Here is a 24882-nt window from a genome sequence, read left to right as displayed (position 1 = left end):
ATCTGGGAGGCAGATTGGTGTTTACCTCCACCCAAAAACCTAACCGTAAGAGCAGAAATTTTTGGAACGATTTCTCTTACATTGTGAAAAATGATAAAGTGCAATACATTCTACGCCTCATTTATGAAACTAAGCCCTTTAGAGAGTAAAGACACCACCTTTCCAATTACCTGCCTTGGTTGTCAACAAAGCCCAATGTTTTTTCCAAGCATTAACATGGAGCCAGGTCCATTGACCCCCACCTCCCAGGATTAATATCGTTGTGTATTCCCCTGTCACACTGAACCACACTTTACAGTGGTCTGTGACCAGTGGGTACAGTGGAATTGTTATGTCACTTCTGAAGATTTCCCAACTCACTCTACTAGTAAACTCCTTCCACACTAACAACAAAAAATTGAATATATGTTACTTTGTAGTCAATGCACACCACTGAGATCAAAGCCTAAAGTGTCAGGTGTTTTTAATAATTACATTCAAAATATAGCAGCAGTAAAATAGCTCCTTGGATTTATTTTTTCTCTCATGAGGACTGAACTGCAGATATTAAGAAGTGTTTCTATCAAGTTCCAAAAGGTCTAAATTAGGAGGCTATGATTACACTTAGCCTACTTTACTTTTAACTTAGTTCTTAAAGATATGTAAAAGTATTTTGAAAATAAAACTGGCAATAGCAAACAATGACTACATATAGCTGTTGATCTCAGAATTCAATGCAATGTAGGGTTTTGAGATTTACCACACTTTACAGATTACTACCAGAACATCACATAAGTTTATTTCAGATGTAACAGCAATGTTAAAATCAACAAGTTTAATTCTTAACTGCACCAAGTAAACTTAGCCATTTAAGTATTTTTAAAGTTATTCCCTCCAAAAAAATGAGGGAGCTTTTCTTTTCCACCCCACATATCACGGTTTCCCAATAGTTCTGTTTTTGGAGGACTTTCAATTGATGAGTAAACTGCTTTGGGGATATTTCAGAATTTCTTTCTCCAAATAAAAACTAATCTGGACAAATTATATATTGCATAGATTTCTCTGCAGATTCTTTCCTTTAGAACCTAAATGCAATTACCAGAGTATAATTTTTACCTATTCACTCCACAGTAAAACCATCTGTCTTGAAAAATATGGATACATCCTATGATCTTCCAGTTAACAGAATTGTTTTACCTCAATGATAATTTTTATCCTATTTCAAAATAACCAACTCAACATGGGACATTATTTCAGTCTTTACTGACTCACAGGCATATGAACTAGTGCCCAGCTTCTACCTCTTCTAAATCCTCCTCAAGTGGATGGAATTATTTAATACAAGTTTGATGTAGGACAACTGACCGTTTACAAACATTTATAATTTAGGTTAAAGTCACTGACTAGTGTGGAAAAAGAAACACTATAATGATAAGGAGCCTACACACTCAATTCAAAATTTAATATTTTTTCCTCCTTAAATAACATGTACTTAATTGTCATGAGGCAGCTATTCGGTTTTTCAATAACCACATTTAGGGATACATTCATAGGACTGATTAGATAGTCCAGGTGAAATGGTTATAGAAATAGAGGCAGTGTCATCTCAGAAAACTCATTTACATATCAAAATGTATTTTGATATCTGGAAGTTTACAAAAAGGCTGAATTCTTCAAACTAATTACGCCTTCTGTAACTCAAACACTCTTCTCTTGGCAAGAGCAAGCTGAAGGTAATCCATGAAGGTAAAGGTGCTTAATGCTAAACTTTTCTTCTACGCTTAGATTTAGACTGCTGAAGAAACTGATACCCAAAAAACCAGCATGGTCTTTCTACATTTTTACTATCTTAAGATTAAAACCCTATAAACTCATTCATGAACTATCTTCCTTTTTTGTATTATTCTTGGCACTCGGTTAAGACTTCTTTTGTACTTTGTACTTTCACATTCTCAAATAAGAACTTAAGATTATAAAATGTGCATAAACATTGTGTAAAATAATTTTGTCATTTAACGTATTTGGAGAGATGAAACTTTTATACCAGAATTTACATAAGAGGATAAATATTATAAATCAACCTTCCTCTTAAAGTCAAACGATAGAATCTTCAAGCTCTGTGCATTGTTTTAAAGTCTAATGAGAACACTATTGGACCACCAATAATAGCAATCTAGAAATTTTAAATATTGGTGATGGGACTATGGAGGAAAACAAGAAAATTTCAGATGTCTCCTATTTTACAAAGAGTTATCAACCCGTCAAAGCCACTCCTTATGTGCCAGAAAATGATCTGGCATAAACCAGTCCTGTCAGTAGGGGAGGTCACAGTGACATTTGCATTATTAACACTTCTAGACTTTTACTTTTCCAAGAACAGAAGCAATGTTTAACAATTTTCCCTCCCCCAAATTCTTAAACTCAATATCATAGGCACAGAATGTAAGCAAATCTGGGATGTTCTCCAACAGATAAGCAATAGCACAGCTACGTTATTCTCAAAAATACTGTCTAGATATTCTTTCCTATAATCAAATGCTCAGTGGCTTCACTTTTAACAGACTGCATTAGCTGACATTAAATGCATTTATTGCGCCACAAGTCCATCTAAGCTTCCTTTTAGGTATGTTTTAATATGTTCAAAAGACAACACCTGCTTCAGGTTTCTTTAGGGGTATTGACCTATAAGGACAACAATTCCATTTTTAAAGTTATACTAACTATTGTGGAATTACTGAAGAAAAAAGTCAGGAGAAAAAAAAGTAAGTCACAACAAACCTCTTTAGGTCAGTTAAAGGCCATATCTCTAGCTGGGATATTAAAAAAAATTAATCTCACCAGCCCACACTCTAAAAGTTAATGCCACTAATAACAATCAACAGCAGGAAAAATAAACCTGCTAACAACCAGTCCACTCATTAGCAAAAAGCAGTTTAACTCAAATACTGAGACCAAAGTCTAACACTACCTACCCAAACTGTCCCACCCACCCTCAGTCACCAGCAAGGAAGGAGAAATAACTGCTTAAAAAAAAAAAAAAAAAAGGCTTAGTATTTCTGATAAGGATAACAATGGTCCAACTCCTGAGACAGTACTCAGAAGGACAAAAGGTGGAGTGAAGGCAATGTCAGGGATTAGTATCCCACAAACAGTCTTAAAAAAACCAAAGTACCATAAGCACATTAAACTTGTCTACGATTAGCGAACAAGAATATTGCTGCTGCTGCTTTTTGTCTTTTGTAGGCTCTGCCCTTCAATGTGAAAGCAGGACATGAAAAAAAATCTTTAAAAAGAAAATGAAATTGACACTCAAGTTTTGGGGACCATACATCTTAACTGTAAATTAAGTTGATCTATACCTTCTTCCTACAATGAAACCACCTCACAAAAATAAAAGAACTAAAACAATCCAAACATGATTAATTTTAAAAGTCCTTGAAAGTATTAAAACTTTTAGAGAAAAGGGAAGAAAAGGAGGAAAAACAAGAACATGGAGGGAGGAAAGCTTTAAAAGAAAGGGGGAAAAAAATCAATGGGCCTCTCTTTTATTTGGCGACAAGCAAGTGCAAGAAAGTTCATTTGTAATCTGTTCAGTTGTCTGTCTTGTGCACATCCGCGTTCTGGCCAGAAGGGACTTTGAGATTTTTCTGCAGCACATGAGCATCTGCTGGCTCTATCCTCTTATAGTAGTTCTTCTTTGTCTCAATAATCTCAAAGCCAAACTTTCTGTAGAAGTCAATTGCCGACTCATTGCTGATCTGGACATGCCTATGATAGAAGTGTATCAAAGTAAATAACAATAAAATTTCATCAGCTTTTATGTGTTCTCCATATAAATTCAAATTGGTTGGAGCTGGAATACTGCAGACATTAGTTAGATTCTCTTTACAATTACTAGTAATCAATAAAGGTTAGGTATTCATTTCAGAAAACCTTTTGATAACAGATTCATACTTTTAACCTAGATCTTACATTTGCAAGACAGCTAGCTGAGATGAGGAGACTCAAAGAATAGTGTTTACTCTTACATAATCAACAAAAGGCAAAGTACCTTGGCTACTGTAACATTTTTTATTGAGAGAGAAAAGATTCCTGTAATTAAAAATGGATAAATAACTATGGGGATGATTCAAAGACCATATTAACACATGCAGAAAAAAATGATTAAAAAAATTAAAAATCAGAGTTTCAAATGCCTGAATATATCCTTTCTGACTGATACAAGAACATGGTATATTTTCAATGGAATATTACCCAGCCATAAGAAGAGATGAAATACTGCCATTTGCAACAACATGGATGGACCTCGAGATAATCATACTAAGCTAAATAAGCCACACAGAAAAAGTTGAAAATCACGTGATATCACTTATATGTGGGATATAAACCTAAAAGCAACAAATGAACAGGACAAACAGAGATTCACGGACATGGACAATAGACCAGTGGTTACTAGAGGGGAGAGGGGAGGAGGAAGGTAGATGGGATAAAGGGGGTCAAACATGTGGTGACAGAAAGAAATCTAACTATGAGAGGTAAACACACAGTGTAAATATACATGTGGCTTACTGTTAAAACGCACAGCTGAAACTTACTGGATTTTGTTAACAAATGACACCATAAATTAAAAAAAAAAATTTTTAATGGTACAGTTGGAAAGAAATAATTTGAGCTTTCTCAATTACTCCTCAAAATACAATTATATAACTTAATGTATCCTCCTGTCAAAGTGAAAATGAGAATCTTAATATCTGTATAATAAACAATCCATAGTTGTGATATTATTCTTGGTTCTTAATCTGAGCTCTCTTAAGCTCTAAGTACAGTATCAGCCAGGTATTCTCTAATTTTGATTATTAAATTCTACTACTAATGAGCACATCATTGAGAGACTTGAACAAATTGCAGAGTGCAAACAGATGGCATGAAAAAAGTAGTATTAATGGATTAATTCTTAAATGTAAGAATTGAGTTTTAATCTTGGTTTTATTCTCATGACTCTTGGCGTAACGTAATAAAGCAAAACAAGAATGTTTTATCTCAAGTTCCTTATCTATTTTTAAAACAAAACAATAAAACAACATAACTACTACCTTCCATGGTGTTTCCAAATGACAATGAAATAAGTGACCAGAATTTAAAATTTCTAGTAAAAATTTCTACTGCCAATTTATTAAACTCTTTATTAAGTAACAATAACATCATTTTACTTACAGATAGATGTTGTCAAAAGTGCCATCTTTTTCACAGATGTTTAAGACATGATTTAACATTTTAGTTCCTATTAACAAAACAAATAAGTAATCTCATAAAAATCAATCTTTACACATCCAGCTGAGTCCTAATAAAATTTATAAGGTAAACACTAGACATCTTGATTTTCCAAAATTATGTTCTCTCTACACTACCTACTATGTTTAAAATTGCTATCAGAAAAGCAATCTTTAGCCCTTTCAGGTAGAAGGAAAACAGAAAAAGCAAGAGATATAAGTAATAGATCTATATAGGACTTCCAAATGAACTATGTTAATAAATAATTACTTTTCACCTCATATAATTCATTAACCATTTCCTAGTATTCCTAAAAGAAATGGATGACTTACTGGGTCAGGAACAATAACAATGTGCTTATGCTTCTTTGAAGAAATAAGAAAACGCAAATAATTTTACCTATTCCTAGCCTTCGGTACGGTGCCAGACATCCTAGTGTCATGATGTAAAGTCTCTTCTGATTCTGTGAATGATCCACCCTACAGCATACCGCACCTACTGCAATATCATTGAAATAGGCTGCCATGGAAAACATAAAGATATAAAGTTCAACAGACAGAATAACACATTTTACTGAATCTTTTTCACCCTGTAAGAATTAAACTGTTGCTATCAACATAAACATTATCAGTTATTCTGAATATCAACAACCTCAAAAACCTCCTATGCCTTTTTCAGGTATTTAAGCCTCCTCTAAATCCTCTAAAGTAAAGCCAAATATGTGAAAACACAGAGGCAAACAATAAATAAAAGATATTTAGCATTTCTTTGTAAAATTCAAATATTTTATTTTGATTTCTGAGATTTTTCTCAGAACTTGGATCACTCCCATTTCTTCACTTGTAAAATAAGGAGATTAAATTGGTTAACTCTTTCAGTTCTAATAGTAAAAACTAGGGGTCAAGAACATGAATTACAAAATGAAGGGAGGAAAAAACCGTATTATACCAAGTTTTGCTAGCTCGCCAACCTCCAGCACATCCTTGTAGAACTTGTCATTGTAGCTGACTGGAAAGATGACCTGGTTTAATCTCTTCAGCTGTTTAATATTGTGTGGTGTCACATCTCCCAGCTCGATCCGGCTACTGGAACAAACCAAAATGTACTCAATAAAATATAATTAGCTACACTTGTTGAGACTAACATATTAAGACTAGTAAAGTCTTTTTTACATGATAAATTCAACCCTTTCCCAGTGACATTATACTCCTATGAAGATTACCATTCATAAACAGATTCTGCCAGCCATTCCATCCAGATTGACTCTTGTAACTTTATACATATGTATACTTTTATAGACAAATAAACAATTACAAAAAAGGCTAGATAATATGCTATATAAATGCCATATTTTTCCCTGTAGTTTACAGTTTCAAAAAACTTTAAGACATCTATTACTGACCAAAAAGACTGATGATACTTAATATTGGCAAGGTGGTAGTGAATGGGATTCTGATACTATGCTGCCTGGAATGTCAAAAGATAAAATATCTCTTGAGGACAATCTAGCACTATGTACCAAAAAGCCTAAAAAGTACATCTCCTTTGTCCAAGTAATCCTACTCTAGAAAATTATGCACATTCTACTTTAGCCAGTAACCATCAATAAAGTCACATGGGGTGGTAGCCAAAGTCTAGATTCCTGGACCCCACCCCACAACTTCAGAAGCAGAATCTCTGGAAATGGAAGAAGAGAATCCATATTTTAAAAACAAACAAACAACCCTACAAAATACCCCAGTTTGAAAACCACTTACCAAAAATGCAACAGCAGCATTTCTAAGAAAACAAATGTAATCAAAACACTGGTCCCAAGGGAAAAGGGATTAAAGCTAAAGTCTCAGATTTATAGTAACAAGGTTGTCTTGCCTATAGAGCTGTCAACAAGAGGAGTTTTTAACAGCTCAATTTCACTACCATAAGTTAAAGGCTGATAAAATGCGACAAGACAAACCTGAGTAGCATCTACAATTTTTTCTCCTACTACTAGCACTACCATCAGTAAAGTTGCTTATATACATTATTTGCCTTCTTAAAAATCTTGGCAGTGGGTGATAAAAACATTTAAAAATCAAAATAAGAATGAGTTTAAAAATAAAATAATCTGATGCCAACCAAGCACATAGAAAATGATGTAGGTCCTACTCATTCATTGCTAGTTCTAGAACACAATGGCATTGGTCAATAGCGGGGAAATACAAACAATACACCATAATTAGTCATTCTCAAAAGGGCACATGGGTTTTGAAAACTCTGTTGGAGAAATGACTAAACAAGAATGTTAATCATCACTCTTTTATGATGGCAAAATAAAAAAAGAAAAAATTGAGTGCCCACCAATAGAGGACTGGTTAAATAAAGCATGATACAAATTATATTAGCATAGGAAGATGGTGCCGACATATTGTTCTGTAGAGTGGAAAGTATATTCCAACTATATATGCATATAAAAACTATGACTCAACTTTTGTTAAAACATACAAAAAATGTTTGAAAGTTTATTCCATAAGATATGGTCAAAACTGTAGGTAATTTAAAAAACAATATTTTCTAAATGTTAAAATTTAGGTAATCAGAAAACAACAGAATGTATTACAATTCTTTAAACAAACAAACAAAAAAACCTGATTACAGACCATTTGCTCATTTGGAACATTAGCCTTCCTGCCTCAATTATTTTTATGTTGTTTTCTATTTAATTGTGACCATCCTTGCATATCTTCAATGTCATCTTAAAATCTGAGCTGATTTTTAAGACACAAAAATCTTATTAAAAAAGATTTTATGTTATATTTTCCAATTTCTAGCCATGAGTAAATATAGCTTTCTCCCAAGTATCTGACAACTAAAATGGATTCCCTTCATGAGATTTATGTCTTCCTTAACTAGGTTACATCTCATTCACAGAACTCCCTCTTTATTAAATCACACCCTAACTTTCTCATCTTTATGGCCAAGAAAATGAAATTTCACCCCAAACTTTGTTGATTAAAATCTACTGGGCTCACTTACCCAACAGGTACCACTCACAGGATTTTTATTGGCAGACACTGTTATGCTGTAAAATACAGGATTCCTTAAAATACAGAAATCACATCTTACCTAAAGTGTCTATTATTTTTTTTAAAGAATTCCTACCATTTAGTTAACGTATCCATCACCTCACATATTTTTTATTTTTTGGCGAGAACACTTAAGTTCTCTCTTAGCAAATTTCAATTAAATAGAGTTAACCACAGTCACCATGTTATACATTAGAGTCTCAGATCTTGTATGTCTCATAGCTTAAAATTTGTACGCCTTCACCAATTTCTCCCTATTTCCACAACCCTGGCAACCACTTTTCTACTCTATTTCTGAGTATGACTTTTTTTTCCCTTCAAATTCCACATATAAGTGATACCATGCAGTATTTGTCCTTTTCTGTCTGGCTTATTTAACTTAGTATAATGTTACTCTTCATTGCAGTACAGCACCACAAATTGAGTGCAGTAATTTCCTTTAACTATAATATAGTTATAATCTAAATATGTTTTGATTATATTTACAGCATTCCACTTAAAATTACTCCTTGCACTTAAAAGAGTGATTGAAAAATTACTTTAAGAAGTCTAACAGTAAACAACATTAAAGAATACTTAACAACATAGGAAGTCAGGCTTGTAAATTATAAGTTAAAGAACATGAATTAAAAAAATTTTTAAGAATGATTTCTAGGTAATAACTAGGCTTCAAGTATAATTTTTAAAAGGATAATAACCAGATATTTTTTGACTTCACACAGAAGAAAAGGTGGTTAGAGTGCCGTGTGCTAGACTGAATCTAATAAAAGTTAATTACTAATAAAGTTTCCATTAGGGTGGTGGGCAGAACAAGTCTAAATATAGAACACCATACTGAATCATAAGGGATTAAGCAGCTTCATCTTTCCCTAATTAAAAAGAAATACATGATTAAAAAAAGTCTATCACCATAGAAATGACTTATGAAATGAAAAGTACCTGTAAGAATATCACCAGAAATAAGTTTGATGTATATAGTATTTCGATAGTTTTCTATGGACAAATATATTTTAAAACAGAATTGGGAAACTATAAATATTGTGTCATAGCTGTTTTAAAGAATTAATCAAATTTGATTATTAATAGACTGTTAGAATATACTACAAATAGAATTTCAAAATGTCTATTAAATGTAACTGTCAGCAAAATTCAACTTCAAATACAATTTAACTCTCATGAATATGATATGTCTGGTTGAAATGGAATACTTCTGTAATCCTGATCACTTAGCTCTAAATTATTTTAAGATGTGGACATTCTAAATATATCAGAGTAATATCAACAACTTGTAAATATAATTTAGCATAGCTCTCAAAGGCAGAGAGCTATGCAGAAATGTCAAGAATATGAGAACGTTACTAGACTGTAAACAACCAGAAAGCTTTTAAAGTTAAAAGAATTTCTAAATTAAGTTAAAAATTTCAGTCTCCATTAGAAAATTAAATAGAGCTTTAAAGAATTCCATTTATGAAGCTAAAATTTTCTACAATTCTTATTAACATCAAAGTTGTTTCAATATTTGAACGTCCCTGTGCTAATACCTAAAATGCAAAGTTTACACCTAGTAAAAAATACAGATACACAAAATACAATGTACAAGTAATAGCATATGCATATAAAGTATAAAATAATACTAGAACGTAGGTGATCCCGGGAAAGGTTAAGGATGACTAGGAGTTTGTTCTGTGGGACAGCAAGAAATGCATTCTAAGGTAGAACTTGAACAAAATAGTAATGATGTATTCTCAAAACTATAGGGAATGTAATATGGTTAAACAAAGTGTGCTTTGAGTGGATGTGGAAGCTGGGGTTGAAGAGGAAAGACAATTTTCTGAAGGTCTTGCACATCAACACTTGGTTGCTCTATCTACACTTATCCTGGTGACCTCAATCTCATAGCCTTATGGCTTTAATGCTGCCAAGTTCCAAATCTGTCTCTAGCCTAGAGGTCACTCCTAAACTCTAAAGCATCTCTAGTAAACAACTCAAGTTAAACATATCCAAAACTAGATTTCTGACCTTTCCCCTGAAATGTTTCGCCTGCAGCTTTCCCTATCTCACTTGATGGCCTCTCCATCCTTGGCTGCAGTTTACTCTTAACCTCTTTAAGTCTGGTCAAATGATACCTCAAAAAATTAATTCTCTGACACACCTGTTTTTCTTTCCTTGTAGTTTTCCTGATAGGCTTTCTTATAAATAAGGATTATGTTGGCCTCAAAGAAAGTTTATAAGTGTTCCCTCTTGCTCTTTATTGTCAATGTTTGCTTCACGTATTTTCAAGTAATAAGAGCATACACATTTGGGACTGTTATGAGTTGGTGGATCCTTTTGAAACGTCTTTTTGCTGTAATAGTCCTTGTCTCAAAGCCTACTTTGTTCATCGATATAGAAATCCCACTTTATTCTAATCAATGTTCCACAATGTGTATTTTGCCATCCTTTTACTTTTTAAACTTTGTGTCCTTATATTTATAGTGTGTCTTTTGTAAATAGCATGTACTTAAGTCTTATTCCTTTAATCTGACATTTGGAGTATTTAGTCTGTTCAGATTTAATGTTAATTACTGATGTAGTCTATTCAAGTCCATCAGCAATGTGTATACCAACTGTTAGCTGTTCCTTTATTTTCCAGCCATATTGGGGGGATCAATTTTCTTACTTTGTTAAAACAATTTTTAAAGTTTACATAAAATTAAATTCACTATTTTGGTGTATAGTTCTGAGTCCTGACAAACATATATTACCATGCAGCCACGACGATTACCAAGAAACAGAATGCTTCTATCATTCCAAAAATCTACCTCATGACTCTTTGTAGTTCAACTCTACCATCACTCCCAGGCAACCACGGTTTTGTTCTCCAGTTTTGCCTTTTCAAGAATGTCACATAAATGGAACCACAAAACACATAGCCATTTGCTTGGCTTCTTTCATTCAGCATAATGCCTTTGGAATTCACCTCACTGTTATATCAACAGTTCATTCTGTTATTGCTGAGCAGTACGCCATTATATGGACGTACCATAGTTTATCCTTTTGTTGAAAGGCATTTGGGTTGTTTCTAGTTTTTGAAGCTTAGGAGTAAAGTTGCTACAAACATTTCTGTACAAGTTCTCGTGTGAACATACATTTTCATTTCTCTTGAGTTACCTAGGAGAGGGAATGCTGAGTCATGTGTTAAGTGTATGATTGTTCCGGTTGTTCTGCATCTAAACCAGTATTTGGCAGTGTTGACTTTTAAAATGTGTGCTATTTTAATAGGTGTGTTGTGACATTTCACTGTGGTTTTAAACTGCATGTCCCTAAATAACACAATTTTGAGCATCTTTTCAGGTTATTTCTTTGCCATCCATATACCTGGTAAAGGAGCTGTTGAAATCTTTTATCTGTTTTAAAATACTGGGTTTTCTTACTGAGTTTAAAGTGTTTTATGGGTACATGTCCTTTGTAAGCTATACATGCTGCAAATGATTTCTCCATCTGTGGCATTTTTCATTTTTTTTTTTTTTTTTTTTTTTTAGGCGGGACAACCCTTTGTTAACCTCACAGATTCCAAGGACCTTGTCAGTTTACAAGCCTTTATTTTTTAAATTTTTTTCGCCTACACTACCTGGTCTTTCTAGGTGGTCTCCTATCCAAGTACTAACCAGGCCCAACCCTGCTTAGCTTCTGAGATCAGACGGGATGATCAAGCTTGTTCAGGGTGGCATGGCCGTAGACTACATTTTTCATTTTCTTAATAGTGTTTTTCACAGAGCAGAAATTTGTCTGCCTTCATCTTCATGTAGTCTTCTGTGTGTGTGCTCTCCTCTTCTTATAAAGAGACTAATCATTAAGAGTTAGGGGCTCACCCTAATTGAGTATGACTTCATCTTAATTATACCTGCAAAGACCCTATTTCCAAAGATCACATACGGAGGTTCTGGGTAGACATAAAATTTTAGGAGAATACTATTTAAAATCACTATACCTACCAACACCTCACCTCACTTTTAGCCCGTTTTGGACTCTTTAAGAATTAAGGTAATAGATTTGTGTTGTTTTAAGCCCCTAAGTTTGTAGTGATTTGTTACAGCAGTAATAGAAAACTAACACATTGCTAAACTGTTTTTGAAAGCATCTGCACCATTTACATTCTCACCAGTAACATATTAAGGTTCCAGTTTCTACACATCCTTGGCAACACTTCTTATTGCCTGTTTATTGCCATTCTAGTGGTGTGAAGTCATAATCTTATTGGATTTTCATTTCTCTAGTGACAAATGATGCTGAGAATCTTTCTATATGGTTATTAGCCATTTGTACATTTTATTTGGTGAAATATCTATTTCAATCTTTTGTCCGTGGTCTAAACCTGGGAGTAAACCTCGAATTTTCACATTAATTCATAAAAAAAGAATTCCAATTTTAAAACTGGACTGCTTATCTTATTGATTTGTAAGAGTTCTTTATACATTCTAGATATTAGTCCTTTACCATATATATATAGAATTTTAACTATTGTGGCTTGTCTTTTCATTTTCTTAACTGTGTACCATACTAACATAAACTGTTACTAATCAGGAAAACTGGGAACTCTCTGTACCATCTTCACAAATGTAAATCTAAAACTATAACTAACTATTGTAAAACTAAATTTAAAACTATTCTAAGGTAAGTTTGTTTTTTAAAAAAGGAGGAAGAACTGTCAGGTTAAGAGACCATGAGATATTTCAGCCAATAGCAGTTTGCGGACCCTTTTGGATTCTAATTTGAACAAACATGTTTTAAAAAGACATTTATACACTGCTTCCTGCTCATCGCCACCTCCAAGGGCTCCCAGGAATCTTTACACCCAACCCTGCCAGCATGTCTCTGGCCAATTCTGACAAAGCTGCTGATGAGGTTAAGCACTTCAAGACCAAGCCAACAGATGATGAGATGCTGTTCATCTACAGCCACTACAAACAAGCGACATAAATACAGAACGGCCTGGGATGCTGCACTTCAAAGGCAAGGCCAAGTGGGATGCCTGGAATGAGCTAAAATGGACTTCCAAGGAAGATGTCATGAAAGCTTATATCAACCAAGTAGAAGAACTAAAGAAAAAATATGGAATATAGGGACTGGATTAGGCTGCTAGCCACGCATTTCATATAAACTGGTATCATGCCTTGTTTTTCTAATATCACGGATGTAATGAAAATAACCAGTTAACCCTCTTCCTCAGCGATGTCCAGGGTACAGCTCAAACAGATTAGGGACTGAAATGGTTACAGACCTTGCTGACTAGTTTTTATCTATAAATAAAAGTACATTTGTTACTTAAAAAAAAAAAAAAAAGACATTTATAAAACGAGAAAAACCAGAGACTAGGTATCAGATCATAAGATACTAAGTAAAACTGTATTGTACTGAAAAAAGTCCTTCTATGTTAGACTCATAAAAAAGTATCTACAAAATGAGATAATACATACCTCAGAGATATTGTGTGTTCAGTTCCAGATCACCATAATAAAGCAAATATCACAATAAAGCGAGACATACAATTATTTTGGTTTCCCAGTGCATATACAAGTTATGTTCACTTGTAGTCTATTAAGTGTGCAACACATTGTGTCTTAAAGTACATACTTTAATTTAAAAAGACTTTTACTATCTGTTGTATATAGTGTAGCCACCTTCATTAATTATCTTAGCTAGATCTGGAAAATTTGCTGCTTCACCTTACACTTCCATGTTATGGCTTCTTTCCTGAGGCCTCTCTGCTAGCTTCAAACTTTCCTTCCGCAGCTTCCTCATCTCTCTCTGCCCTTATACAATTGGAAGATGGTTAGAGCCTTGCTCTAGGTTAGACTTTGGCTTAAGAGAATATCATAGCTTATTTGATTTTCTATCCAGACCACTAAAACTTTCTCCATATCATCCATAAGGCTACCTTACTTTCTTATCATTCACGTGTTCACTGGAGTAGCGCTTTTAATTTCCTTCTACAACTTTTTCTTTGCATTCACAACATGGCTAACTGTTTAGTGCAAGAGGCCTAGCTTTTGTCCTAACTTGGTTTTAGATATGCTTTCTTCACTAAGTTTAATCATTTCTAGCTTTTTATTTAGAGTAAAAGGCAAGTGACTCTTCCTTCCACTTGAACACTTAGAAGCCACTGTAGGGCTATTAACTGTACTATTTTCAATATTGTTGTGTCTCAAGAAATAGGGAGGCCTGAGAAGAGGAAGAGAGGTAGGAGACTGGCCAGTTGGTGAAGTAGTTAGAACACATTAAAAGTTCGCCGTCTCATATGGGCATGGTTCATGGCATCCCCAAAAAACAATAGTAACATCAAAGATCACTATCAGTAATCAAAGATCACTGATCACCATAAGAAACAATAAATGAAAAAAGTTTGAAATACTGCAAGAATACCAAAATGTGACACAGAGATATGAAGTCAGCAAATGCTGTTGGAAAAAATGGTGCTGATAGACTTGCTCAATGCAAGGTTGCCATAAGCCTTCAATTTGTAAAGATGCATTATCTGCAAACAACAATAAAACCAGGTATGTCTGTATGTCAAGGATTTCCTTTGAAGTACTCCAGCATAAAGGGAAAATAGAAACATACGGGTCAGGCAAAGATGAAATAACATGGAACTGTACTTACTGGAATTGGATGCATGAGGGCTCATTGAATTATTTTCTTTACTTTTGTATGTGTTTGAAAATTTCCATAACAAAGCCTAAAACAAATCTTACTCATGTAAGGCACTATAAGCTGCAGTATTTTGTAGTTATGTTAACTTTTATAGCAACTTGGCCTAGGAAAGAACAAAGATGCTATTTCTAATACTAAAACTCATCGTAGAAAACACTGGATGCCTCATTCACAATTTACTATTTGAAAGAACAAATAAAAGCAGGAACAAACTTCAAACACTGAAGAAATCACAACTTCTCAATTTCCAGCTGTACCAAGCCCTCGGTTTGTAGAAGAGAAGGTGAATGAGAGCTGGATGAGAATGAGCCTTCTATTCTGGCACAGACCTCTCCTTCTAAATTCAGCAGTCTCAGGATAGACTGTCACAGTCTTTGCCATGTCCTTTTTTTCCCCCCCATTAAAACTACTTTCAGTTTTTCTGTAAGAATGATCATTAAAAAATTATACATGTAGTTTAAACGCCACCTATTATCATTGGAAGCAATGCTGGTGTTAAGTAGATGAAGAGTAGAGGGGCTGCACCTAGACTTTTTACATTAATTTAACTCATAAAGAATTCCCTTTTGTAACACATCACTTTTTGAGAGTTGTTTCCTGCAATATTAAAAAATGCATAATGTATACCCAAGAATGTCCATAGTGAGAAGAACATCTAAAAACAGATTTATAATTTTAGGAGTAAAGTACAGAAACCCACAAAGATGTCTGAGAAACAATTTTCAAGAGCAGGGAAAAAATTTGGAGTGTTGCAAAATCTAAGAATGGATCCCAAACTCGGCTATACAATGGAATCCCCATCCAGTTAAAAATTCAGATTCCCACATTCTACCTTGGAATCTTCACTTTTGTAATTAAGCTTATTATATTAACCATACAAATTTAATACCCACCTAAACTAATACACTTCGCACTGCATGTGTGTAAATTTCTAAATGTGAGAGAAATAGAGGTTAAAGATGGGCATTGAGAAATGGAATAGGTCACTGGAAAAAAATATGCTATATGATTAGAGTGGATTTCACATAAATGTTAATCATTTCCCTTGTGCGAGCAGTACAGTATGCTATACTATAGCTTTGATGTGTGTGGCATACGTAGTATGGAGCTGTGTCCCAAATTCAAACTGGCCTGACTCATAACCTGAATTGTTAATCACTGCACTGTTTACTTACTTCAGAAAAGATTTCAATATAATTTAACAATGTACACTATCTTAATTTATGAATTTAACACCTCTACTTTGTAGATAAACCCCAAATTCCCGGCCTAAAAGTTAAATCAGCCATGTGATCACATCTATTTGACTCAACAGTTTTTTTAAAAAATTAAGTTGGTTGCTAAAATTTAAATCTTAAGATTTTACAAAAAGCATATACTTCTCTTGTTTTGCTCATTTAACCTTATCTGCTTCATTCCAGCTTCCTGATACTAGAGTTTATAAGCCTAACTATAAAAAACTGAAGATAGTAGTTATTAAAGACACTAAATCATTCTCTTAGTTGAAGTAAATTGATGTGACTTTTTTTTTCATATTAAATACAAACCCTGATGCATTTTAATACTCAAGCTTTTAGACTAAGGATCCAAAACCGACTGATACAGCAAAAGTGCCCACAGAAATGTGTACCAAGTCCTTAGATCTGGAAAACAGCTACTTGCCTCCTATTTTATAGAATCCATTAACCATCTGCGTCAGCACCACAAGATTAGTCTGTTACTTAGTCAAATATATAATCTTTGAGATTGGAATATGGCAGTAGGAAACGTTTACCCTTGGCTTATAAAAAAAACAGTGTGAGAAAATAAGATAACACATGTTAAGTATTTAGCACAGAAATATCAGAGAAATACGTGAAATGTTTTTAGCTATTGAAGGTAATGTCAATTATGCCCATAAATGTAAAAACAAAATTTAGTGGCAATATTCTACAAGACCACAAGATGGAGATATGACTACACAAAAGTAGATCTTTCTCTACAAACTCTGCCTTAAGTCATACAGCAAAAAGAAAAAAATGAAGTACAGAGAAAGCTTAAAGCCTAACTGTTTATACTTTAGATAAGTATCAAGTGTACCTTGGCACAAGTTTTAATTGCTTAGTCACTTCTTGTGCAGAGTGTTTAATCTGCCTATGTCTATAAATTTCCATTATGGTGCAAGATGATCAGCAACACCATATGACTTCCCTAAAGGAACCATCTTTACTTCTTAGGCCCTTAATATAACTGATGGGTGCTCTCTGATCTCATCTAGATTTTATAGCAGTTTCTCAATTTTGGTGCTACTGATATTTTGGGCTGGATAATTTTTTGTTGTGAGGGGCTTTCCAGAGCATTGTAGGATGTTTAGCAGCATCTCTAGCCTCTACCCACTAGATGCCAGTACCCATGCCACCCCATCATGACAAGCAAAAATGTCTCCAGACACTACCAGTTTTCTGAGGTGGGGTAGGAGGTGTGCTCCTGGTTGAGAGTCAGTGTTTCAGAGGGTTAGCAGGCATCAAAAAAGTGGTGGTGGGTGGATCAGCTCTCTATGCTGTGTGACTGCAAGTATCAGATGTATAAAACTTTTAGCAATCATTTGGTTGGTGCTAGAAGTGCTAAACATACACATGGGACACAAATGACTCAAGGTTATAACCTAAAAATAATAAAATTATTCTTTGAAAAAATTTTCATGGCAATCCATAGTTCTATTAGGAGAGTTCCTTCCCAGCTCTGGTTTTCCCCTTACTACCACCTAAATGTTGATGTTTTTACTTCCAAATCTCTGAATCTAAGCACATATTTATTTCCAACTGCTTAATGGTTATCTCTACAGGAATCTCAAATTCAAGACATCGAAAACAATTCATCCTCTACAGGAAATGAGAACATCTCATTTCCATCTTTATAAATAGTCCCTTCATTCATCCAATACAGAAATTTAGTTTTAGATGTACTCTAATGTCTCACTTCAATCTGTTAATTCTGTTTCCAAACATCTTCATAACCTGTTCCTGTAGCTTTTTATCAATGTGGTTTAAGCCATTTCAATCCAAAATCTACAGCCTAATGAAGGGGAATAAGACCAGAGCCAAGGGAACAACACAATGGAGTCAGAATAATCTTTCTGAAATACAAATCTGATCAATTCTCCGATTAAAAACTTTCAATAGCTACAAATAACCTACCAAATGAAATTCAAATAGCACTGCATGTAAAGCCTTCATCACTTAGCTGTGGCCACTGGCCTAACCTTACTTTCCTCTCCCACTGTTTTGTGGCCATATAAAACTACTCAAAAATCTCAGAACCCCATCAAACTCTCTTTTCCTTTTGGCTCACCTCTGTATGACTTTTTTTTTTTCTTCATTAGTAGAATATATATACTATACCTACAGATACATTAGTAGACAATAGATATCATCTTAATGCAATTTTGAGTTTTAAATGAGATTTACTGCCTGGCAGTATAGTAGGCACTTAACAGGATATGTATTAGGTAGCTATAAAAAAAAGTAAAAGTGCCATGAAGGGGAAGAATGAGAGGAGAACAATTCTCAAAAAGCAGACAGACACAAGAGCAAAATGAAGAAAGCGGCTTAAAACAGAACAATTCAAATATGATTCCAAAGTTCTGCTTCTTGGTATCACTAGATCATTAGTTAGAGCTGACAGAGACCAGAGGTAGCAAACATGTGACATATATGCCACAGTAGTCACGGTAGATATTAATAATCAACAATATCACTTTTATTTTGCAGTCTGAGAACTTATCAAAGCTATCGACAGATTACATACCAATAAGATAGGTTCTATCAACAGACTAGAACTTGCAAATAAATTAGAATACTTAGTTGTTCTTGTTCAGGATAACAGTATTCTCTTTAAAGAAAAAGAAATCAAGGCCCAGGTCAAGAAACTTATTGACCCTACTGCTAACTATCATTAGTGGCACACTGGACTATAAAAAAGTGGTTGCTTTTAGTTCAATTCTTTTTGCCTTATAGCAAGTCTTCTTTATGAAGATAAATGATGCTCTAAATAATAAACTATAAGGACTAGAGGGGGGAAAAATATACTTTAGGTTTCTGAAAAGAGAAATGTTTAAAATGCTCCTAAGTACAAGATATTTTCCTTGCTTATCATAGCTTAACAAGCTCCACCTGTAAAAATTTTCTTTCAAATGATCCGGTTCCTCAACTGACATCATTCTGACAATATTTACTAATTTTAACGTCTCAGTCCATTTTTTAGTGAACATTATCTTTGCTTTGTAATGTGAAGTAAAAATGCAATCGATATTCAAATTAAAAACTGGTTAAGTTATACAAGTAACAGGTAAGTCACACAGGTTTTTTTTGTTGTTAAAAAGGCCAGTACCAAGTGGGAAATGACTACCTTCATTAAAAAAAAAAAAAAAAAGTAGTACCAATTTATTGCCTAATCAGCAAAGTAAAACTAGCATTAAGGCTATATGTGAATGTATCTTCAAAACCAACCTGTAAAGAAACTAGTTATTTTTATCATTTTACAAATGCTTGATTTATGCCACTTATCCCAGACAAAGATAATTTATACCACCCATGGCTGAAATGGCAGCCACAATGTCTTCCTCCATTTCCTTAAGGTTTTTCCAAGTGCTCCTACTCTTCTCCATCAGCTCTTGGAGAAGGGCACTCTCATACACTCCTGGTAGTATAAATTACTACTATCTTTCTGGAGTCAACTTGGCAGCAAATATCAGAGCTTTAAAAATGCCAGTACCTTCAGATCCAAAAAAAAAAAAAAAAAAAAAAAATCACTTCTAGGAATTATGTGAAAGAAATAATTTAGGATGTGTTCAGTAGTTTCGCAAACAAACATTCACCACTACAGCACTATCGAGGACTGAGAGGTGAGAAGCCTCTGGACTTGGAAGAGTTTTTTTTCCTCTCTTAAGAATAGCTTCAGCAATGACAGAGGCAACATACAGATTGCACTAGATCAAGAAAGGCAAATACTTCCAATTATCCCTTCCTTATCCACAGCAGACAAGGATTACCATATTTTAATCTAAAACCAGGAACTTACACAGTGTTATATATCAATTATATCCATAAAGCTGGAAAAAAAATGTTTCCCAATAAATCCTGTAAATATAGTAAGGAGAACTTTTCAACGGTATCCAAAAAAAATGTGAAATTATAAAGATACATATTTTACTTCCTTCTATTATTTGGATCCAAGCTATATATCCGTAAGATTCCTTCTAAGACTATCCAAAACAAATTATCCTATCCTACTGTTGTAGCATCCCTAACCAAGCATTATTCTTTAAATCAGCTTTCTGTGTAACACTGACACTGAATAATACTTAAGTATAAAAGCAAGTCAAGCCAACTTAATAATAACAAATAAATAAAACAAAACTAGGAGTGGCCTCAGAATCTTTCACCACATAGGGATAAAGAGCCACACACCTTCTATTAGCCCCAGTTGAAACATTTACCATCTGGGAACTAAATCCTAAGGGAAGAGATTATGTTTCACACAAATTTGTTTTTTTGGGGTCTAGCACAGCATTGTCCAATAAAAATATACTTTGAGTCACATATGTAATTTCTAATTTTCTAGTATCTACATTAACAAACCAAAAAGACAGGTGAAACCATTTCCACATGTAATCAAAATAAAAATAATGACTGTTTTTCTTAAATCTTTTTTCATACCAAGTCTTAAAATCCAGTGGTATTATATTTACAGCACATCTCGATCCAAATATTAATCTTCATTGGGAATATTTGATCTACATTTATATTTCATAAAATTTACAGTAGATCTACATATCCAAGTTGTTCTAAACATACTTAAAAATCATTCGACTACCAACTTTGAGTATCAGTTTTTAATTTTTAATTAAAATTTTAAATTCAGTTCCTCAGTTATCACTAACCACATTTCAACAGATCAACTGTAACTAGTCAATAATTTATTGGACAGGACTAACATTTTGTCAATAATTTACGCACTGAATGAATATAAATAATGATGGAAGAGAACAGGTCAAGAGAAAGCAGTGTTCCATGATAATGCAATTACATAATTTTATTCTTATTACACTATAATCTATACAATTCTCATTTCTTTGATGGAAAGGAAGTTTCTATTGGTCACTACTGGTATTCTAATGGTTTTTATAGACCATGCCAAAAAAAAAAAAAAAGGATAACCATTTAAAGAATTGAGAAGGTGTATCTTTTCAGATGGCAAAAAGGTGGAAACCAGTTAATACCTAGAAGAGAAAATCTGGAGTCAAAAGGATTTCCAACAAGTCAAAATACAGTAGCAAAATGAAATAATATAGATGTTAGTTTGGTCTAGCAAAAGCACTGGCTTTAAAAGAAAATGCTTTACATGGATGCCATTAAAAATATTTTCCAATCCAGAAAATTTTGATTATTCTTTGTTTTGTTCAGAACCTTAACAACAGTTGTCCACAATTGTGGGAAATCACAACACTGATGGCAACACAGCATTAGCCATCAATATATACATACATCCATACTGGCAGCAGATATGCTTTCTAAATTATACAATGTTTCTATTTACAGAAAGATGCAAACATCTGATCTTATGATTTAAGATATAGTTGTGCCTGATCATTTACACTGAAATATATTATAGTTTCCTTTTATTTCTCCTTTACATTAGTGGGGACAGTACATATATATTTTTAATTGTGGTACAGGTAGGTTATAAATGAATTCATCTGAACATAGCAAGTTAGAGTCATTACAAAGTATTTGTTAAAATCCAACATCTCAATCAACATCTTACAAATTATTGGCTTCATAAAAGCAAGAAGTATGAATGGCAGGTTTACAAATGTTCCTGAATTGTTTTGGCTTTGGTGGCTTTTATTGTTTGTTTTTCTAACAAAACCAGCAATAAAACCTTTTAAAAACCCTGTTTTATTGAAGTGTAAGATATATAGGGTAAAGAGCACAAATCTTGTTTACAGCTCATTTTTTACATATCTATACTGCTACATAATGAACACTCAAGGTAAAGATACGGAATATTAATAGCACTTAAAAAACTCCCTTGCGCGCCCTTACCAGCCTATAAGCTGTCAAAAGTAACCATTATTCTGAGTTCTTCAACACATTCGTTCCTGACTACAGAATCTTACAGTTTAACATTTCAATTACGAGACTACAATGTTTTATATACCAGTTGTATTTTCAATGTCTACTTTCTCATCTTTATTTTGTGCACATGTATTCACATCCTGTTAGACATTTTTATTAGATCTAATTTTTACTATACCACTTTAGTATAAATAAAGAATAAATGGATTCAGTTTTACTTTCCATTATATTGACTAATTACATTGCCATTCTCAGTGATTGCTGTGTATGGCATACCTTTTTGCTTGAATATGTCACCTTCCCTAGAGAGGAACAACAGATAAAAATATTCAGCTTATGACCCACAAATCTGACCTACAATGTTCCTGGTTCATAAAAACAAGCAACCTCAGTACCAAGGAAGTAACATCTTATAATATATCTCAAATTTCTACACCACGCATATAAATACATGCAGTAATTAAGAACTGCATACTTATCTACTATGGCGGAAAAGCAAATACATGTCAATACAATGGAATGTCTTACTGCTACTAACAATAAAAAGCGAAAATATGAAGAAAAGCCAGGTAAAATAGTAACTTTAAAGTTTTAGATGATAAGCAAAATAAGCAACAATGTAAAATATTTAAATAGATTTGATTTAGTTGGGAATTCTGCATGAAATAGATTCAATAATGACAAATATCTTCTAAATTTGGCCAGTTCCATTAAATTTCACTTATTTCTGAGTATTTGCCTCCATCAGGTTGTTACACATAAATAATCATTTAAAATAAAAAGATAACTGCCTCATGAGCATATTAACTGAAGGTAGATTTTGAATAATATCACCATGTGAGACTCCATTTCTATTGCCAAGTTAGGTAACAATAGAAAGTGAGACTAGGCTAAACCAAAGATTTTGGATTTAAACACATGATAATTTCTCTGAGGCCTTCCTTTATAAATCCGTGCACAGTCTCAACACTGGAACTCTCCACTTTCATTTTTATTACTTTAACAGAACAAGACAAGTAAAGATTGAATGCTCAAGAGAATACAAAAATGAGTAAGAGGTAGCACCCATAGTCAAGGAAAAGGAAAAGAAAAATTCTGCCAAATTATATTTGGTCATATACAAAACAGCCAAACTTCCTAGGTCATGATTCAAGCGCAGCAAATACTTCTCATACCCCTCAGGTGGTATCCTGATTCTAACTCTTTAGATATCTGATGTGAAATAACGCAGGTACTGTGAAAAGTTTCTTCCTGATTTCGAAACTTTAATTACAAGACATAAGATTCAATATTAAAATGAATTTCCAGAATTTAAAGCTAAATGAGAAGAAGGGATCACATGACAGAGCTAAGGTCAAATTAAACTTTGTACCTCTTCTGCGACCTCAAACACATAAACACACCGAGATAATATTTAGACTCTGTGTTAGGCAGTATGAAATTACTTCAAAGACTTTCACTTTATCCTCAAAAGGGTCATCGAATAGTTTGAAAGGCTTCACTATCTCAAAACTTAGTTACAATTCTTTAACTGACTTGCTATAAAAGAAAAGCGCAGTCACCTCAGAAAGCTGTTAGCATTGATAAGATTCCATTTCTTCCTCTAAGGAGGGTAGAGGCAAGTTCCCAAACAGCCAATTTAGGAGATATTTTAAAACGCTGTGCTATGTAATCAATATTTTAAAAGTATGTAATTTTATAGTAAGGTGACACTTATCCAAGTGGAAACAGTCGAACCAAAATAATCCCTAATTTTATTCATGAGGGCAACTAAAAAAAAATACTAATTGCCAATAACCTGAAGAAAGCTTCGTAGCAATTAAGGACCCCCTCACAGTATGGGGCAATACTAAACTACTGGAGCAACAGCTCCACCTACTGATCAACAATACTTCCTTAAACATTTTGGCACCCCAAGTCTACACTGATCACGCTCTTCCCCCCTCCTCCACACGCTCTGACCCAACCCAAATCCAGTTGAGTCACTAGCTCTTAATACTCATCTCCCTGCTCTTTATTCCAATTTCGTCTCCCTCCAGAAGGTTCTGCGCGACTCGCAAATGTGAATACAACTGAAAGGTGACAAATACCAAGGTTCCCAGTGTACAGCCTTGATTTGTGGAGGACAACCAAATCACTCCACTTGAAGTGGCGGGTCAGAGGTGTCTCAGCCCTTCGTTCCCGGGTAGGAGACCCCAGGCGCCTCACACGGAGCTTTTCCCTGTTGCCCCACTCCGCTGCTAGTCTCCACTCAACACACACTCGTCCTCCGGGCCGAAATCCTGGGTTCCGGGTGTCTTGCCTCTGTTAGCCCTTCATCCCGCCAACCGCCCGAGCCGAGCCTCCGCCCCCTTCGTGATCTGAGAAGCTCAGAATCTCCCACCGCTAGGTCTTCGCCCAGTCTCTCCCCTCCTCCTCAACCCCTCTCCCCTGACGGGCGGGCCCTGTCCGGCTGCCCTTCCTCACCCTTTCATCTTCCCTGCCTGCTGAGGCCGTTGTTACCACCGATATCAACGCCGTTGTCGTCGCCGCCCTGAGCTCTCAGCGACCTGAGCTCGGGCCACTCAACCTCACAAGCCGGCCTCCCCACCTAGGGCAGGGAGCTGAGCGGGTGACGGAGGCCACGAGAGTGGAGCGCGGCCCTGCGTCTCCGGAGGGGGCGGGAGTCTCTCCCGCCGCCGCACTGGTGCCGCCGCTTCTGCACACGTGCACACGGGGCACTTCGCTCCTGCCCGCCACCGCCAGCCAGACCCGCCGCCGCA

General features: G+C 34.6%; 1 protein-coding gene and 2 pseudogenes across 2 annotated transcripts; 1 reads left to right on the top strand and 2 right to left on the bottom strand.

Annotated features, from left to right (window-relative positions):
• Positions 1–756: 756 nt before the first annotated feature.
• On the bottom strand, positions 757–24871 carry NAA50 (N(alpha)-acetyltransferase 50, NatE catalytic subunit). Of its 2 annotated transcripts, none has more exons than XM_023524576.1 (5): positions 24587–24871; positions 6199–6332; positions 5650–5769; positions 5194–5260; positions 757–3747 (listed from the first exon to the last, which is right to left on the bottom strand). In XM_023524576.1, exons 1-5 carry the CDS (start codon positions 24592–24594, stop codon positions 3570–3572), a joined length of 507 nt encoding a protein of 168 aa, XP_023380344.1. In that variant the 5' UTR covers positions 24595–24871; the 3' UTR covers positions 757–3569. The 2 variants fall into 2 exon arrangements, with proteins under 2 accessions (XP_023380344.1, XP_011376557.1); XM_011378255.2 differs by having other exon boundaries at positions 6199–6335; positions 24587–24868.
• On the bottom strand, positions 11911–12032 carry LOC111736657 (annotated as a pseudogene).
• LOC105304150 lies at positions 12821–13420 on the top strand (annotated as a pseudogene).
• Positions 24872–24882: the final 11 nt, after the last annotated feature.

The sequence above is a fragment of the Pteropus vampyrus genome, unplaced genomic scaffold (assembly GCF_000151845.1).
Source record: "Pteropus vampyrus isolate Shadow unplaced genomic scaffold, Pvam_2.0 Scaffold1, whole genome shotgun sequence".
Taxonomy (NCBI): Eukaryota; Metazoa; Chordata; class Mammalia; order Chiroptera; family Pteropodidae; genus Pteropus; species Pteropus vampyrus.
This window is presented reverse-complemented; position numbering and strand designations above follow the sequence as displayed.

Coding starts and splice junctions, on each gene's coding strand:
- NAA50 (XM_011378255.2), bottom strand. Junction 5,770..6,198: donor TGGCGAGCTAGCAAAACTTG/GTATAATACGGT, acceptor TTTCCATGGCAG/CCTATTTCAATGATATTGCA. Junction 5,261..5,649: donor GTACCGAAGGCTAGGAATAG/GTAAAATTATTT, acceptor TTTTGTTAATAG/GAACTAAAATGTTAAATCAT.